Source organism: Balaenoptera ricei, chromosome X, assembly GCF_028023285.1.
Source record: "Balaenoptera ricei isolate mBalRic1 chromosome X, mBalRic1.hap2, whole genome shotgun sequence".
Lineage (NCBI taxonomy): Eukaryota > Metazoa > Chordata > Mammalia > Artiodactyla > Balaenopteridae > Balaenoptera > Balaenoptera ricei.
Window position 1 is genome coordinate 29,933,033 of NC_082660.1, and position 20,131 is coordinate 29,953,163.

The 20,131-nt window shown below is 38.4% G+C and overlaps 1 protein-coding gene across 6 annotated transcripts in view; it reads right to left on the reverse strand.

Annotated features, from left to right (window-relative positions):
• The window catches only part of DMD (dystrophin), a 2,476,968-nt gene that overhangs the window by 1,160,001 nt on the left and 1,296,836 nt on the right, over positions 1-20,131 (reverse strand). For all 6 annotated transcript variants that reach the window (XM_059910880.1, XM_059910875.1, XM_059910877.1 and 3 more), the window contains one exon: positions 14,514-14,686. In XM_059910880.1, the coding sequence (XP_059766863.1) occupies positions 14,514-14,686 (173 nt within the window). The remainder of the gene's footprint in view (positions 1-14,513; positions 14,687-20,131) is intronic.

Here is a 20,131-nt window from a genome sequence, read left to right on the forward strand (position 1 = left end):
CTGGACTGGAAAATCCATTCATGCTTTTCTAAAAATGTAGCATGTGCTCTTTGAGACAAAGTAAGTGTAATGGGATACAAAGAGACCTAGTAGAAGGAAAGAGGGCATATTCAATAAATTATTAAATACCAACTAATGATAGGGTTTCAAAGGATAGGTCTTTAAGAAATTTGAATTATGATATAAGTAAAAATATAACAATTTCCAAGCATTGGATTCTATATAAGCATACAAAAGTTAGTTATTACAAGAAGGTTGTACCTCATCAAAAATAAGCTTTGTTTTGTTTATTTTTCTCATACTATTAAGCTGCTGAAATATAAATTTGATGAAGTCCCTTCCTTGTCATTGAATTCTGTGGAGTTTTATTTGTGAGAAAAGAAAATTTCCCTTTAGAAGTGTTGGCTTGGATTAGAAAATGCTTTATTATGTGCATTGCAAACCTACTTATTTACCACAGCTAGACAGAGACTCCTTCTTACTCTGTCATGCAGCTGCTTGTTTTTAAACAAATTTTGCCAAGAGACATAAACCAGATGGCCTTCTTCAAGGGTATATTGTGAGCTGTGATAGTCAGCTTATGGTAGTTTCAAGCAGCCGACAGCTGGGTATGGAAAGTCATGATGCTATTCAGAAATCCAACTTCCAAGTATGCCAAAGCACAAGGAGACTCTCAAGTTGGTAAATAAAATTCTGATTTCAAGTTGGTTTTAATATCTTATTTTTTCAGGGGTCTTTAAACTTCTGCTTCGTAATATTACAGTTTTTCTTTTGTAAAACAGAAGTACCCCCAACACATTATATTAGAGATAAAACTTGTGGAAAAAATGGATTCAGGATACATTTTCCAGTGGAATCAACAAGCTGTAGGTTGGACTTTCTCAAATAGTTAGAAATGTGCCATCAATAAAGTTTACTGATGCTGTAACATTCTACTGTGGTACTGTAATATATTAAATTGTCATTTTGAATTCCATTCTGTAGTATTATTATGTATCCTCATTCTTGACATGGTTTCTTGGCGAACAGAGTGTATTCCTCTGCTCCTGGACTTTGGTCTTGCCATGTGACTTGCTTTGACCATTGGATGTGGACAAAAGAGGCAGTTTGTTAGTTCCAAGGCAAGGTCTTCAGAAGCATTATGTGTTTCTGCTTGCCCTTCTGAGAGCTTCCGAACTCTGCCATGGAAGAATATGTCCCAAGTATCTGCTGCCCTTCCAGCCTGGACCCCAGGGTGAAACACACAGATCAGGCCTATTCATTCAATCTACAGTCCCACAGGCTAAAATAGAGTTCACTTAGAGTAGCCCTCTAATCATGAGAATAATTACTTATTGTTATTTTGGGGTATGTTTATTGCACAGAATTACTGGGGCAGCACCTAACCAATAGTGGCAGACTTTGTTAAGGGCCCAATGGAAAGCTACCTTGGGTCACTCATATTACTGGGTGACAGGGAAAAAGGGATAAGACAAATATGAGAGCTGACATCAACGTCTTAATCATGGTGCTATTACTTTATAGAAGGTACCCATAAAGATTACAGAATTGTACCTCTGATTATCTCAGAATTCCTTCAAAACAAAGGGCATGAGAATGACAATCCTTAGTTTCCAACATTATCTCTGAATATTAGAAGAAGACAAATGAAAGGAAGAAAGAAAAAAATAAAGCATTTCAAGAGAAGCTACACAGACAGAATTTACCTTTTGTGAAAAAAATATACAGCCTAAATGTATTCAAACATAAACATTATTCAAATGGTAAGGATTTTTTAAATGTCCATCTAAGCTATTATTTATTTTTCTAAGTATCTAACCATTCTAGGAAATCACATAGAATATTTTAAAATGTGTTGTTTCAAGCAGAAATCTCTCAAAAACCACATCTTCAGCTTGTAATGGGCAGTTTTCCCTTGAGGAAACTGATGTTTTTCAAGAGGAATCTGAGACTGTCCATGGATAAACTAAAACTAATAAGAAAATAATTCTTGTGAAAATTGCCTTACAGTCAAGAATTTGCAATTCTCACAGCGTAAACAGATTTTTTAAAGTGTTAGAATTTTGTAATGGCAACAACTCACGCCCCTGCCCACAGAATAGTAGAAGTTAAAATAAGCAAGCAAGTAAGCAAACAAACAAAAAGTTTGTTGACTTCCACCACAAAGTTATGTTTACTTTAGTGGCTAATGGGTATATTTTCTTTAGGGGAGTCTGCTTACTCCTCTCAAATACCATAATTATAGGAACATATCAAGATCTCAGATTACTCATATATTGCTATATCCATACTTCAAAGTCACAATTCAGTTTTATTACAGAAAAATGAAAGTAAATATGAGAAAATTTACCCTCCATAAATATTTTGTTGAATAAACTATAATGGAAATGAAGTTCTTGTTAATCAAAGAAACAAGAAGCTTATTCATTTCAAAATATTACAACTTTTGAGTCAGCAGTTTATCATTTACATGTAAGGATTCATCAATTTAAAAATTAATATGTATTGAGCAACTACCATGGAATTATACTGTGTTTGGCTTAGGGGGTGACAGAAGGTATATGGCACAGTTTCTGCCCTATAGGAACAAAAACTCCCCTGGATGGTACAGAGTTGCACACAGTTATGTAAGACATACAAATTTATGATAAGCACCTGTAAGAGCAGTACATGAACAGAGGGTTCTAGGAACACAGAAAATGAAATAATTGACTGAGACCAGCAAATGATTCCAAATAGTGATATTTGCATTGGGTCCTGAATGATGAGTAGGACTTTGACTACTACCAAAGAACAAGGCAGGGTTCCTCAAGCACTTGAGGAGATCCTTTACCACTTGGCTTTGCAAAGCATCTTATGGAATCACAGTCTATTTTTCTATAGATATTGAATGTGAAGATACCACCTTCTAAATACATCTCTTTGAAACACTGTGGTTTCAGATAAAAGAGTTTAAAAACTTTTTATATGTACCTCTGTTTCTGCTACTGAAGACTGATGGCTGAAACAGAGAACATAATCCTTGAGCATGAGAAATCTTATATGAAATATATAGGAGACAAGGGATGCAGAGACAAGAGTTCATAACTTGGGTCAAAATATGGGCTCTGGCATATACTTCCTATGCGAGCTTGGGACAATTATTTGTTCTCTCCAAATCTCAAGTTCCTCATCTGAAAATAAGGTTCTCCTGAGGCTGAAATCATATATGTAAAGTGCTGAATACCTGCCTGGCCTGTAGCTGTTGCTAAAACAGAAGCTCTTTACTCTTATGCAACACCCATCTTACATGTCCAGAAAAGGGGATGTCCTGAAATTGCAGTACATTGTCATAATTTTACCTTTAGTCTTAGATCCTTATTTTATAGCGGATATTCTTGGAGTCAGTGATCTAAACTGCTACAGCTTACGAATGACCCAACTTAAGTCAAAGTAAGTAAGTAGGGAACATATAACCTAGGAGCACTGTGAAAACCGAGTCATCCATCGCTTTCCTTGGCTAAGCAGGGGCTTTGCTGGAAAGAGGGGCAAGAGTCAGGCAAAAATTAATTAATGAAAATTTGTTTTGAGGGCATGGAGAGATAGAACAAGTGGGTATTGGGCAATGATGAAAAACATCTACTTTTATATTGGCAGAATTCAGGAAGCCAGAGTAACATGTTTTCTCAATCAGAGTTCATAAAATTATGAAAGAAAGTAGGGGAAGGAAATAATACTCAAAAAAGCTATACTTATTACATATTTCTGAGGGTTGTTTAAAAAACAGAACAAAATATCACTTTCTCTATATATACATTGAAGACTGTTAGCTCTCTTCCAATATCCATTCTCCCACTTTTCTATAACTGTACACTTTTTGGCAGAGCGCATAGCATTCAGAAATAAATGCAACATTTCTCAGCCTCCCTTGCAGCTTAGGTGTGGTCATGTGACTGACTTTGGCCAATGAAGTGTAAGCGTAAGTAAAATGTGGTAGTTGCCAGGAAACTTCCCTAAAAGACTACTGGTGTGAATCCTTTGCCCCTTCTCCCCACCTCCTCCCATCCTGCTTCTTGGAATGTGGATGTGGTGGGACTCCATCTTGCAATGTGTAGATGAGGGCCTACCATATAAGAATAGCAGGGCAGAAAGCAGGAATGAGTAGAGCCATCATACCTACTTTGACTGCATACTCCTAGGTTTTTAAGGAGAGAAAAATATGCTTCTGTCTTAGTGAAGGCATTACTGCCTTGAGCTTCTGTTACTCTCAGTCAAAACAAATTCTAATTGATAGAGCTAAGAGAATTTCTATAAAAGCAACATTTAGCACAATTTTGTTTTCTTCCAAAACTCATATGTCCCGTGTAGACAGAAAAAGATATATATATATTTAGAGAAGGGAAATTTTTGACATGATAAAGCCAAGAAACATACAATGAGTAAAGCCAAATAGTGGCATTATTTCCAAAATGAGGCTAGTCTTATAGGTTTCAAGTTGTTTCCTATACTAGAACCTTTTTCCCTTTGGCAATGATGAAAGTACAAATTTATTTAGATAAGAAACAAGCAAACTATAGCCCCCTGTACACTGAAGAAGTAGAATAGTCTATGGTGAAGAATGGAAATGTGTGTACACAGCTATCCTGGGAAACAAAAATGTTCAATTACTTTGAGAAAAAGATTCAGGATATTGATCTATGCTTAACTTTGAGATTAAGTCAATTTTATATCAAGTCTATTTCTTATCTGAAGCAAGTTTTAAACTAACCTCTATGTGAACTGTAAAGATTTATAAGAATCTGAAAATGTTAAAGATATAAGGCAAATGATCCTGTATGAAATGGCTATCATAAAAAGCAAATCACTCTGCAACACTTGAGTGCTTTGAACTAGCAGTAGGAACATACAGAAGGTAAGCTGGCGGGCAGAAACAACCTTATATTTAATGCATTTCAAAATGCAAATCAAAACTACAATGAGGTATCACCTCACACCAGTCACAGTTAGAATGGCCATCATCAAAAATATCTACAAACAATAAATGCTGGAGAGGGTGTGGAGAAAAGGGAACACTCTTGCACTGTTGGTGGGAATGTAAATTGATACAGCCACTATGGAGAACAGTATGGAGGTTACTTAAAAAACTAAAAATAGAACTACCATACGACCCAGCAATCCCACTACTGGGCATACACCCTGAGAAAACCGTAATTCAAAAAGAGTCATGTACCACAATGTTCATTGCAGCTCTATTTACAATAGCCAGGACATGGAAGCAGCCTAAGTGTCCATCAACAGATGAAGGGATAAAGAAGATGTGGCATATATATACAATGGAATGTTACTCAGCCATAAAAAGAAACGAAATTGAGTTATTTGTAGTGAGGTGAATGGACCTAGAGTCTGTCATACAGAGCGAAGTGAGTCAGAAAGAGAAAAACAAATACCGTATGCTAACACATATATATGGAATCTAAAAAGAAAAAAAAAAGGTCTGATGAACCTAGGGGCAGGACAGGAATAAAGATGCAGACATAGAGAATGGACTTGAGGACACGGGGAGGGGGAAGGGTAAACTGGGACGAAGTGAGACAGTAGCACTGACATATATACACTACTAAATGTGAAATAGATAGCTAGTGGGAAGCAGCTGCATAGCACAGGGAGATCAGCTCGGTGCTTTGTGACCACCTAGAGGGGTGGGATAGGGAGTATGGGAGGGAGACGCAAGAGGGAGGTGATATGGGAATATATGTATACGTATAGCTGATTCACTTTGTTATACAGCAGAAACTAACACAACATTGGAAAGCAATTATACTCCAATAAAGATGTTAAAAAAAATGCCCCTTTATTAAATAAATACAACAGATCCCCTTCATTCAATTCCTTCACCAACTGTTCTCAACAACTAAACATTCACAGAAATTATATGTAAACAAAGAAATATAAACCAAAGGCTAGTTTAGGTATCTAATTCAAACGATATACTGTATCATGAATGGCTCACATGTTAAATAGAGTTTCAAAAAAAGAGAACTGTGGAATAATTGTTTGTTGACAATTGACAGTCACTATATTAACATTAAATACCTCCTAACACCAACTATATGGGATTAATCTTTTGTAGTTTAAAGCTTTGCCTCTCGTAGTAAAACCTCCGTGTAACTGGCATCAGCAGTCAAACCACAGACTTCATTTTGGGCTGCTGGGTGGAAACAAAAGATTTCTCTGTTTGGCTCACAATTGCTCTCTCAGTGGTGTGCAACGTGCAACAACTGGCCAATGAAAGATATTCACAATAGCTAGGGATTAATTTAGATTATACAGAGCCCCAGCAGAAATATAAACACGTGAACAGAGCAGCCTGACATAGAAGGCAGTGTGCAGGAGGGGGTGATCCCTAAATTGAAATACACAAGAGGAAACAGGGCAGAGAAGGTAGTGTAGAGGCTAAGCTTGGTGAAAGGAGATTATAGCAAATGACAGGTTGGTAAAAGATTCGCCTTTCCTAAAGTTTTGATGATTTATTTTTGGCATATATGATACATCAGCACTGTCAAATTATAGTTTTCATCATCATCATTATCATCAAATAGTATTTATTAACCAAATGTGCTGTACTGGACATTGTACAAGGAAGCAAAATTGATATGGTTTCTGATATCCAGTAACGAATAAAATAAAACTGACCAATCAATGTAGACAAATGTAGGGGAGCAGATAGTGAACAAGATGCTTACCTGGGGAACACTTGAAGGTTAACAATAAACTTTTAAATATTTCCAATGTTTAGGTGAATTGGGGAGTGTATGGGTGTGTCTATGTATGTTTCCTGATAGATCTGTGGAGATAAAAGTGTATTATTTTCTTTACATAGATAACTAAGTTCTAAAAATGAATTCTATCGAATCAATTATTTAATAAATAATGATTTTCAAAAACATATCTTGATTTTGAGAACCAAATCAGAAGCCTTCCCCATACACCATGGTCTCAGCAGCATGAAAAAGTGGGACATAAAGAGAAAATGTCACTTCTTCCTCAATTTAACACATCTTCCTCTGCAGTGTCCCCATGAATGAATGCATGAGAATACTTTCCCCTGGTCAGTACAACAATGATTCTGAAATGAGATGTAAAAAAATTTCCCATACTCAGGGTATTTTTTTTTTACCTCTTACTTCTTAATTCTACCAAGTTCAAAAAACAACAGTAGAATTATGTACTGGCACTTATACATATACCTGGGAGGGGAAACAAAGATCCAATCTGGCATAAAAATCTTTACATTTAGTAGAGACTAATTCTAAGACTGCAGTGTTAATCTTTCCTGAGTTGTCAGGATCCTGTGTGTGCTTCTCATGCATCTTCCCAAATACATATGGCATTGTGACAAATAGAAGAGGCTGCTAACGCTGCTATAGCTGAATGTCTCATTTAGGAACAAACAATTCTGGAAAAGCTCCCAGATTATGCATCTGTTCCTCTAGTTTCCACTTTAGAGGATAAAATTGTATGGTGATGCCATAAGGATTAATATATTATTCCTTTTCTCTGTGGGTAGTGTGTGGTTATTTCCCTCACCTTGACATAAGAGAAAAATATTTACTGAATGCTCCAGTAGAAAAATTACAACTGAGATAGCAAATGCTTATGAGAAAGTTGCATTTGGAGTGGGCTTGCAGAATTACATGCTTGTCCCCCAGAATCTGAATACAGAGATGATTAAGGCACTCTCTCTTCAAGTCAGATTTCTTTGGTTTCTATTCCTGTTTTCTCTCGTTTCATTTCTTTCATTGTCTCACAGCAGCAAGCGTCTGTAAGCGCATTAATACTGTGGGCTTGGCTCTAAGGGAGCTAAACAAAGGAGAAATCCCTGGGGAAGCGGTTTCCAGCTCTCCCATCCCCAGCATCCTGTTGACATGTGGCAATGTGGTCCCAGCATGATGGTGGGAAATTCAGGAAAGCTTTCTCTAGAGTGGTGGTGCTCACAAACTTATCCTAGAGTCTGTACTGGCTTATTATAAAGTGTTTGAAGGTCCAGGGTGAAAGGCCAAAAATAGAACAATGTAACATGCTTTTCTTAAAACTACATAATTTTTTTTTAAATTCTGAGATCGGGGCCTTCCTGTACTTAAAAATGTATGTAGTTATGATTTTTTTAATTTTAAGTGTAAATTTCATTCAAGTACAGCATACACACAGAAAAGTATACAAATCACAAGTGCACAATTCCATACATTTTCTTAAGGGAAATGTGCCAATGCAACCAGCATCCAGATGAATAAATAAAACGTTACTCAGAACACCAGGACTTGCTCCTGCCCTTGTTAATTACTATTCCCCACAAAGGTCACCATATCTGACCTTTAACCCCTGATATGCCTGTTTTGGAGTTTTATATAAATGGAATCATACAACATATATCCTTTTGTGCCTGGCTTCTTTTATGCAACATGGTTTTCCTATTTCTTATTTCATGAAATATCATTGGTAATAGAATTTGATTTTTTAAATGCCCTCACACTGTCAGACCAGAATCTTGTTGTTACACAATAATGCCATCTTATGGCTACAGAGCAATTTGTAGTCTAGAAACTGCTTTCACTTTTTTAATCTTATTTGATTTGTGCTATTCTCTAAGACTTGAGGAGTAATTGCCTGAAAATGGGGCAAATTTATTAATGGTTTGAGGGATAGGAAAGGTGGTAACAGAAAGAAAGGAAAGACAACAAGGTATCTGGCACTTGAAAGGTCCTCCTTAAATGCTTGTTGAAAGAAGGAAAGCACATTGTTTCTCTAATACTAGGTAGATATTATGTTAATTCTTTATTTTCATGTGTTTCCTGTAGGTATCTTTTATAAACAGTGAGCAATCCACCAAGAAATAGATGAAAATAGCATTTAGCAACAATGTTAATTTCTCATAAAGTTAAATATTTATCTTACATTTATATATATGGATATCTATCCATATACATGGATATGTATATGCACACATAGGATTCATGGATTTAATATTTACTGTGTTCACCATTTGTGTTTCCATGGAAAGGAGCCACTTTTAATACTTCGAGGATTTGTAAGTTTACTGAGGTACATGTTGAAATTCTATTTGCTGGAAGACAACGTATGGAAGCTGGTCTCCTAGATAATGAGTGAGCAGTCACAAGTCAATCTGGATTTTAATCCTCTACTTGCCTTGACTTAGACAGTAATGTCTGTTTTACTTTATGACGTTTAATAGAGGTGAGTTCTGCCATTATGGCGTTCATGAATTTGTTGATTAAGGATGGTCTCAGAAACTATGCCTTAGGAATGCCAAGAGACTAATGCATTTTCTCATATCTGTAACTTATTTGTGAGTAAACTATGTAGATCTATTAGAGCTAAATATTTTGGTGAAATAGAAATAAGCAGATGTGTCACGTAGCATGTGTTTGGCAAGTCACTTAACATCTTTGTGATTTAGTCTCCCGTATAAAATAATGAAGCAGGATAAAATCACTAAGGTATTTTCTAGCTGTAAAAAAATCCTGTGTTATTAATTATTAACTATCTATAATAGTTTAGATTATTATTCAGCAAATATTCATTCTTCTTTCCCTTCCACCATAGGAAGAGACTACTTCCCCATTCTACTGATGTCAGGCTTGCTTTGGCCAATGGAATGTGAGTGGCTTAATATGATCACAGGTCATAAGTGCTCTTAGGAGATTAGGCTTGGTTCATGCTCTGGTGACCTGTCATGAGCAGACTGTGCCACTGATCCTTCATCTTAAGCCCAGAATAAATATATATGTAACAGACCTTAACCCAGCACACATCCTAGAGCCTAGCCCAGTTAACCATAACTTGAAACAGCTGCCCAGCCACACTCAGCCTAGGTCAGCCAAAACACAGACAACCTAAAGATCCATAAGCATGAGAATAAAGGCTTGTTTTAAGCCATCGAGTTTTTGGGGTGATTTGTATCACCATATTACGGTAATAGCTGACTAATACACTATCATACCTGGATCATACATGAAAATATACTAATACCTTCTTACTGGCTCAAAGGTATTTTGTTTTAACCTCAAGTTGACTTATTTAAAAAAAAAATCAGTAGATTTTTGTTGAGAACCCAACATGAATGTATTTAAAAATGTACAGCTTCTATGCATGAGAAAAATGCAAATCAAAACTACGGTGAGGTATCACCTCACACCAGTCAGAATGGCCATCATTAAAAAGTCTACAAATAACAAAACCTGGAGAGGGTGTGGAGCAAAGGGAACCCTCCTACACTGTTTGTGGGAATGTAAACTGGTGCAGTCACTATGGAAAACAGTATGGAGGTTCCTTATAAAACTAAAAACAGAATTACCATATGTTCCAGCAATCCCACCCCCAGGGCATATATCCAGAGAAAACTCTAATTCAAAAAGATACATGCACCCGAATGTTCACAGCAGCACTATTTACAATAGCCAAGATATGGAAGCAACCTAAATGTCCATCGACAGATGAACAGATAAAGATGATGTGGTATATACATACAATGGAATACTACTCAGCCATAAAAAATAATGAAAAATGCCATTTGCACCAACATGGATGGACCTAGAGATTATCATACTAAGCGAAGTAAGTCAGAGGAAGACAAATATCATGACATCACTTATATGTGGAATCTAAAATATGACACAAATGAACTTACTTACAAAACAAAAACAGACTCTCAGATCTAGAAAACAAACTTATGGTTACTAAAGGGGAAAGGGGGTGGGGGAAGGATAAATTAGGAGTTTGGGATTAGCAGATACAAACTATTACATATAAAATAGATAAACAACAAGGTCCTACTGTATGGCACAAGGAACTATATTCGATATCCTGTAATAAACCATAATGGAAAAGAAGATGTATATATATGCATAACTGAATCACTTTGCTGTACACCAGAAACTAACACAACATTGTAAACCAACTATACTTCAATTTAAAAAAAAAAATCTATAGCTTCTAGTCTCTCTAAGGATTCAAAAATCTACCATTGTATGGGCTTGGTGGGAGATAAATTCCTGACTATCACCGCAATGGATCCCAAATTCCAGCTATTTATTTTCCCTAACCCTTGGCAGTTAGAACCTAGTTATATGACCGAAGCATGCCTTATTACAGGAGTTGGCAATTTATGGCCCACCAGCAAAATCTGGTCTACCACCTGTCTTTATAAATAAAGTTTTATTAGAACAAGCCATCCCCATTCATTTATGTATTGTCTATGGTTTCTTTCACCCTGCAACAGCAGAGTTGAGTAGTTACAGCAGAGATCATATGACCTGCAAACACTAAAATATTTACTAATTGGCCTTTCAGAGAAAAAAATATCCAACTCCTGCTTTACCAAATAATTCTGTCAGAAACCTTAATTCTAAAATTAGTGACACAAAAAGAAATAATAATTTTGATACTTTTTGGCAGCATAGTAGCAACCAATGTCCAGTGGCAATGGTATCTCTTGTGGACCAGTGGACCATGGCAGTGACAGAAGTTTATAATTCAGATTCATCTTATAGCTTGATGCTGGGAGTGGTTCTGGGTGCATATCCTGGTCTTCCTTGACAATTTCTGCCCATATTTAAACCTGACTTGCAGGCCTTTTCATTGATTCCATGAGTTACCTGATATCCTTCCAATTATATTATCCTACCTAAGGTAACTGGAGTTACTTTCTGTTAGTTGTAACTCAGAACCTTGAACGGTCCATTGACCTTGCTTTATTCCTGACTCTGAGTAAGATGTTCCTATTCCACTCCCCAAGGATCTTGTTCTCGCCCTCTAGCATCGCTCACATCTGTCAACGTGTAATTTATTGGCTGTTTGTCCATTTTCTCTCTAGGACTGGGAGGTTCTTCAAATTAGGGACTGAATTTAAATCAACTCTCTATGGTGCTCAGGAAAATGTGAAAGCATATAAGAAAGAATTAGCAGGCATGAAGACTAGCAGAGCCAGAAGACCATTATTTTTATCGTCAAAATTGCCAAGCTTGATTGAGTCATTATCATGTATAAGCAATCTGCTAAGCACTCTACATACATTGTGTCATTTAATCCTCATAACAACTCTATGACCTAGAAAATATTTTTATCCCATTTTATAGATAAGGGAATTGTGGAGCATAAAGGTTAGGGAACTTGTTCAAAGACATAAAGCCAGTCAGCAGGAAAGCCAGGATTCCAAAACAAGTTGAACTGTAGTGTCTGTGCTCACAAGCAATAACTTAAAACAGTTTTACTCGAGACTAGACTAAAAGTCACAGGAAATTTAGCAGCTCCTGACCAATTCCTAGAGGAACCCAGTTAGAGAAAAATTAGGATACTTTTCCAGAATCTGGATTAAGAAAAGAGTGGGTCTACTGGGGTTAGTGACACACTATCTCTTGCCAGATATAGGAAAGACCCCACCCAGATGTGGGGTGAGAATTCAGCTTACTCTCTCTGTGGAATGGCATTAGTCTTCTGCTTCTTTTAAAGACTATGGTTGAAGGTGAACTGAAAGGGAAAGAGTTGTATGACTGTCAGAAGGGAATACCTAGCTCACTGACCAAAGATGACATAAAGTGGGGGAGAAGTCTCAGAAAGCAGAAAGTTTCACCTCTGCTTTCGTGCAAGAATGGGAGGTGTCTATAGAAGCACAGTAACCACTGGCTACCCAAGAACCCTGCAAGGTTCTTAGGGGATAGTGTTGGTGGCCTTGGATGGCTGGAAGAAAACACTGACAGAAGACAACAAAGACAAAAACATCCCCAAAGTGGAATGGGCACCCCAAAAGACAGTGATGAAACTGACCTCATTGGAGCAACTTGTAAAAGCTCATTTTGACTCAATGTGGGCTATTGAGAGGTGTACCATGATGGCAATATGAGTTTGTCTTTTGCAGTATATACATAGGGTTGCTGAGTTTCTTTCCCTTTATCAAGAATGGCTTTGGATACCCTAGGGCCTGCTGTTTTCCAGTAAGTTGAGATAGAACTATTGGACCATTCAGGGAAAAATATTCTCAGGCTTCTTGCAGGAGGCTTCAGTCCATACACACCGAACATCCACTTCGTGCTCAAGACTACCTTAGTCCTGAGCATACCACACAAAATAAAACAAAGCTTTTGTCTCTCAGGAGCTTGTGCAGGAGGCATAAAAGGAAATAAATAAATAAATAAATAAAATTGATTGCTATGTAGTAAATTCTAGGAATAGGTCACTTTGGAGCAGGTACTCTACAGAGTAGCCACCAAGTCTGGTGACATCTGCAAATACATAAATAGTATGTTGATATTATATTCCATTAATGTTAAAATAATATCTAAGTTTCTATGATCAACTAATATTTTTAGGATTTTAAGAAGGAAATAACATCTCACATGAGACTTGAAGGGCAGGTAGGCCAGAGAGGGCAGAAAACATTTGTGAATCTTTAAATCAATTTAATATTGATAGAGCAGAATTTGGAGGGGTTGTAGGGCAGGCAGGAAATGATAAACAGTGAGGCTGACCAGAGGAGCAGGGGTCATGTGAAACCCTCATATTCCCAATTAATAAGTTTGTACTTTATTCTAAAGGGAATGTAAGTTTTCTTACACTTCAGAAAAACAATTCTGGATGAAAGATAATTGGGAACAAAGTAGGGATGATCACTGGAGACAACTGAGATTTCTGCTAGAAGTATTGATTTAGGAATCTAATGCAGTAAATGAACAAAAACAGAAGTAAAGATGGCAAGAAATGGACAGATCTGAGAGATATTAAGGAGGTTCTTCGTAATTATTAAAAATGATTTGATTTCCTCTGAGAATAATGAAGAAGATGGTCTTGAACAAATCTTTGAAACAAGTTGTTTTAAGCCATTACAACTTTATTCCTTTTAAGCTAAAATTGGAAGAGAAAACAATACCTTCTTGTAGTATCAGGCTAAGAAATGTATGTGAATTTTAAAAATCTGGTCAACAGTTGGATATTTTAATTAAGGGAAGCACTAAAAATTAATTATTTTAAATCAACAAATTCCTTGTAGCAAAAAAGTGGGGGGACTTCAAAATGTAAAGGATCACCTTCAAAACAGAAACAACACACGAAAATCAACTTTGTGTTGCTAGGTTATATTTCCAATATATTAATCTAAGTATATCAAACTGTTATAAATCTATAGGATACAGACTTGACCAAAGGTATACAATTTATATTGTACAATTATTTTAACCACCTCAATTAAATGACCAGATGGGTTTTGACATTACCTGAAATTTTAGAGGATATTATAGTGCTCCAACGTAATACTAACTTCAGTACAGAAAATGTTGAATTCAGCTCATTAGTCTGAACTGTTCATCATTATTTGCTCTTACTCCACTTACCTTTTTCCAGTGAAAGTGATACTTCTCCCTCTCTTCCTCCCTACCTCTCTTTTTTTCCATGGAGAACACTGAAATGAACTCCAGAATTCCTGGGAGACAGGTATAATCATTTAGTAAAAGCAAAGTGGTACCTACCCTTGTCGGTCCTTGCACATTCTGTTAACTCTTTCCCATTGGAAATCGAGCCGTGAGAGAGCTTCCTGTAGCCTCGCCTTTTCCACCGGTGTGGCACTTTGCAATGCTGCTGCCTTCTTATTGTGAATAACGTCAATCCGACCTGAGATTTGTTGCAGGCTGTCTTTTATATTCTGTAATATTGAAATTTTAAAGCAAGTCAAAAATGATTCAGCTGTCTATGGAAAGAGAAGAAAGGAAATTTATCAACCCCCAAAGTAACTAATGGTCTTGCATTTTTAATCTATTGACTTTTAAAAGTCATTAGCCCTGAAGCCCAGTGATTTCAACATGCCCAACTTCAATGGGTAATTCACAGTCCTCATCTTGATACAGGATGATCACTCACTCCCTCCATCTTAAAACTCTATCTTCATTTGACTTCTGTAACCTGAATTTTTCTGGTTTTTCCTCCACCTTCTTGTCCACTGCTTCTCAGTCTCCTTTACAGAATCCTTCCCCTCTTACTAATTTCTTAATACTGGAGTGCTCTAGCTTAGTTCTGACACTTCTTTCCTTGTCTATCTATATTACCTCTCATTTGGTCCCATGACTGTAAATAATCTCTATATGACAATGACTCTCAAACTTACATCTCCAGCCCTGACCTCAACTCTGAAATCCAGACTCACAAATCTAAGTACTTTCTTGACACCTGGATGTCTCATGAGCATCTCAACCTTAGCATAACCACATTCTGAACTGCATCCCTGTATCCTTCTCTTCCCATGGTTTTCTCTCCTTTGGTAAATGACATATCAATTGATAGTTATTCAGGCTGACAATCTTGGAATCATCCTTGATCTTTCTTTTTTAATCTCCAGTATTCAAATTGTTGGACAATCCTGTTGGCTCTACTTCTAGAACATGTCCAGAATTTGGCCACTTCTCGTTATCTCCCTCGCTATTGCTCTGATGATATGTTATCCTTATATCTCACCTAGATTATCGCAATAGCTACCTAAATGATCCTCCTGCTTCCAGTCTTGCCCCTCTCCCACTCAATTCTCCACACAACAGCCAAAGAAATTCTTATAAAACATAAATCAAATCATATTACTTCTCTTCTCAAAACCCTCCAATGGCTCCTCATCAAATCCATTGTCTTTTTTTTTTTTTTTTTGGCCCAGATGCCCGGCTTGTGGGATCTTAGTTCCCCGACTAGGGATTGAACCCGCGCCCGGCAGTGGAAGCGACGAGTCCTAACCACTGGACCGCCAGAGAATTCCCAACCAATAGTCTTTATCATGGCCTACAAATCTCTACATAACTTGGCTGTACACTGCCTGACATTCTAATCTTATTTTTTCCTTAGACTCCTCCAAGTACACACCTCATTTCAGCCTCATTAGCCTCTTTGTGTTCCTTGAGTATGGTGAGCATGCTCTTGCTTAAAGGTTTCTGCATTTGCTGTTCTCTCTGCCAAAAATACTCTTTCCCTCCAAGACACTTATATGGCTGTTTTCCTCACTTCTTTCTCATCTCAGAAGAGCCTTATCTACTGTTCCATTTTAAGTAGCAACCCCAACTTCTCTGTATTCCCTGTATTGTTCATTTTTCTTCATGGCACTTATGACTAGCATGAAATTATACAACTACTGGTTTCTCTACATCAGTAGACTAGATCCTATGAGTGCAGGGATGTTATCTGTCTTGCTCTATATTGGGTTTCCAGAGCTCAAACCTGTGCCTGGCACATGGTAGGTACCCAGTGCATTTGTGTTGAATAAGTGAAAGTATCTCAAAATTTAACTCCATGATTTTAAAATCTAGATTATATTTAAGGGGAAAAAACACAATGCCGTTTTGTAATAAAAAACTTTAAAAATATTAATGTTCAAAAAATGCTAAAAACTTACATATTTGTTTAGTCTTACAAGTGTGAATTTGGTTATTCTGCTCATCTGAATTGTCAAAGACAAGTCAATTGAGTAAACATTTATTGAGCTCTTTCATGTACAAGGACCAATACAGAGAAAGCAAAGGTAGGTGAAGCACAGTTTAATTTGTTTCGAAGAAGTTTTAAATTGATCTTATTGAGGTAGTAAGGGAGGATGTGGTTTGGAAACTGAAGGAAACAATTATAGTTTAGAAGTCCCAGTTAAATGATGAGAAATTATTTGATGAGTGGTCTAAGTGGTACCAAATCTTTTCTCAAAGTTCAGAAAAGGAATGAATCGATTCTGAGCTCAGAAGATGGCGGAAGAGTAAGACACAGAGATCACCTTCCTCCCAACAGATACATCAGAAATATATCTACACGTGGAACTGCTCCTACAGAACACCCACTGAACGCTGGCAGAAGACCTCAGACCTCCCAAAAGGCAAGAAACTCCCCACGTACCTGGGTAAGGCAAAAGAAAAAAGAAAAAAACAAGTACAAAAGCATAGGGACAAGACCTGCACCAGTGGGAGGGAGCCGTGAAGGAGGGAAGCTTTCCACACACTAGGAAGCCCCTTCGCGGGCGGAGACTGCGGGTGGCGGAGGGGGGGAAGCTTCGGAGGCACGGAGGAGAGCGCAGCCACAGGGGTGCGGAGGGCAAAGCGGAGGAGAGATTCCCGCACGGAGGCTCGGCGCCGAGCAGCACTCACCAGCCCGAGAGGCTTGTCTGCTCACCCACCGGGGCGGGCGGGGCTGGGAGCTGAGGCTCGGGCTTCGGTCGGATCCCAGGGAGAGGACTGGGGTTGGCGGCGTGAACACAGCCTGAAGGGGTTAGTGCACCACAGTTAGCCGGGAGGGAGTCCGGGAAAAGGTCTGGAGCTGCCGAAGAGGCAAGAGACTTTTTCTTGCCTCTTTGTTTCCTGGTGCATGAGGAGAGGGGATTCAGAGCGCCGCCTAAACGAGCTCCAGAGACAGGCGCGAGCCGCGGCTATCAGCGCAGACCCCAAAGACGGGCATGAGACGCTAAGGCCGCTGCTGCCGCCACCAAGAAGCCTGTGTGCAAGCACAGGAAACTATCCACATCGCCCCTCCCGGGAGCCTGTGCAGCCCGCCACTGCCAACGTCCCATGATCCAGGGACAACTTACCCGGGAGAAAGCACAGCGCGCCTCAGGCAGGTGCAACGTCACGCCGGCCTCTGCCGCCGCAGGCTCGCCCCGCCTCCTCCGTACCCCTCCCTCCCCCGGCCTGAGTGAGCCAGAGCCCCCGAGTCACCTGCTCCTTTAACCCCGTCCTGTCTGAGCGGGGAACTGACGCCCTCAGGCGACCTACATGCAGAGGCGGGTCCAAACCCAAAGCTGAACCCCAGGAGCTATGCGAACAAAGAAGAGAAAGGGAAATTTCTCCCAGCAGCCTCAGGAGCAGCGGATTAAATCTCCACAATCAACTTGATATACCCTGCATCTGTGGAATACCTGAATAGACAACAAATCATCCCAAATTGAGGAGGCGGAGTTTGGGAGTTTTCCTCTTTTTGTGAGTGTGTATGTGTATGCTTCTGTGTGAGACTTTGTCTGTATAGCTTTGCTTTCACCATTTGTCCTAGGGTTCTGTCCACCCGTTTTTTTTGTTGTTGTTGTTGTTTTTTTACTTTTAAAAATTTTTTTCTTAATAATTATTTCTTATTTTTAAGTTTAATAACTTTATTTTATTTTCTTACTTTATTTTATCCTCTTTCTTTCTTTCTTTCTATTTGTTCTCCCTTTTATTCTGAGCCGTATGGAGGACAGGCTCTTGGTGCTCCAGCCAGGCGTCAGGACTGTGCCTCTGAGGTGGGAGAGCCAAGTTCAGGACACTGGTCCACAAGAGACCTCCCAGCTCCACATAATATCAAATGGAGAAAATCTCCCAGAGATCTCCATCTCAACACCAAGACCCAGCTCCACTCAACGACCAGCAAGCTACAGTGCTGGATACCCTAGGCCAAACAACTAGCAAGACAGGAACACAGCCCCATCCATTAGCAGAGAGGCTGCCTAAAATCATAATAAGGCCACAGACACCCCAAAACACACCACCAGATGTGGACCTGCCCACCAGAAAGACAAGATCCAGCCTCATCCACCAGAACACAGGCACTAGTCCCCTCCACCAGGAAACCTACACAACCCACTGAACCAACCTTAGCCACTGGGGACAGACACCAAAAAAAACGGGAACTACGAACCTGCAGCCTGTGAAAAGGAGACCCCAAACACAGTAAGATAAGCAAAATGAGAAGACAGAGAAACACACAGCAGATGAAGGAGCAAGGTAAAAACCCACCACACCTAACAAATGAAGAGGAAATAGGCAGTCTACCTGAAAAAGAATTCAGAATAATGATAGTAAAGATGATCCAAAATCTTGGGAATAGAATAGACAAAATGCAAGAAACATTTAATAAGGACCTAGAAGAACTAAAGAGGAAACAAGCAATGATGAACAACACAATAAATGAAATTAAAAATACTCTAGAAGGGATCAATAGCAGAATAACTGAGGCAGAAGAACGGATAAGTGACCTGGAAGATAAAATAGTGGAAATAACTACTGCAGAGCAGAATAAAGAAAAAAGAATGAAAAGAACTGAGGACAGTCTCAGAGACCTCTGGGACAATATTAAATGCACCAACATTCGAATTATAGGGGTCCCAGAAGAAGAAGAGAAAAAGAAAGGGACTGAGAAAATATTTGAAGAGATTATAGTTGAAAACTTCCCTAATATGGGAAAGGAAATAGTTAATCAAGTCCAGGAAGCACAGAGAGTTCCATACAGGATAAATCCAAGGAGAAACACGCCAAGACACATATTAATCAAACTATCAAAAATTAAACACAAAGAAAACATATTAAAAGCAGCAAGGGAAAAACAACAAATAACACACAAGGGAATCCCCATAAGGTTAACAGCTGATCTTTCAGCAGAAACTCTGCAACCAGAAGGGAGTGGCAGGACATATTTAAAGTGATGAAGGAGAAAAACCTACAACCAAGATTACCCAGCAAGGATCTCATTCAGATTTGATGGAGAAATTAAAACCTTTACAGACAAGCAAAAGCTGAGAGAGTTCAGCACCACCAAACCAGCTTTACAACAAATGCTAAAGGAACTTCTCTAGGCAAGAAACACAAGAGAAGCAAAACACCTACAATAACAAACCCAAAACAATTAAGAAAATGGGAATAGGAACATACATGTCGATAATTACCTTAAATATAAATGGATTAAATGCTCCCACCAAAAGACACAGACTGGCTGAATGGATACAAAAATAAGACCTGTATATATGCTGTCTACAAGAGACCCACTTCAGACCTAGGGACACATACAGACTGAAAGTGAGGGGATGGAAAAAGATATTCCATGCAAATGGAAATCAGAAGAAAGCTGGAGTAGCAATTCTCATATCAGACAAAATAGACTTTAAAATAAAGACTATTACAAGAGACAAAGAAGGACACTACATAATGATCAAGGGATCAATCCAAGAAGAAGATATAACAATTGTAAATATTTATGCACCCAACATAGGAGCACCTCAATACATAAGGCAAATACTAACAGCCATAAAAGGGGAAATCGACAGTAACACAATCATAGTAGGGGACTTTAACACCCCACTTTCACCAATGGACAGATCACCCAAAATGAAAAT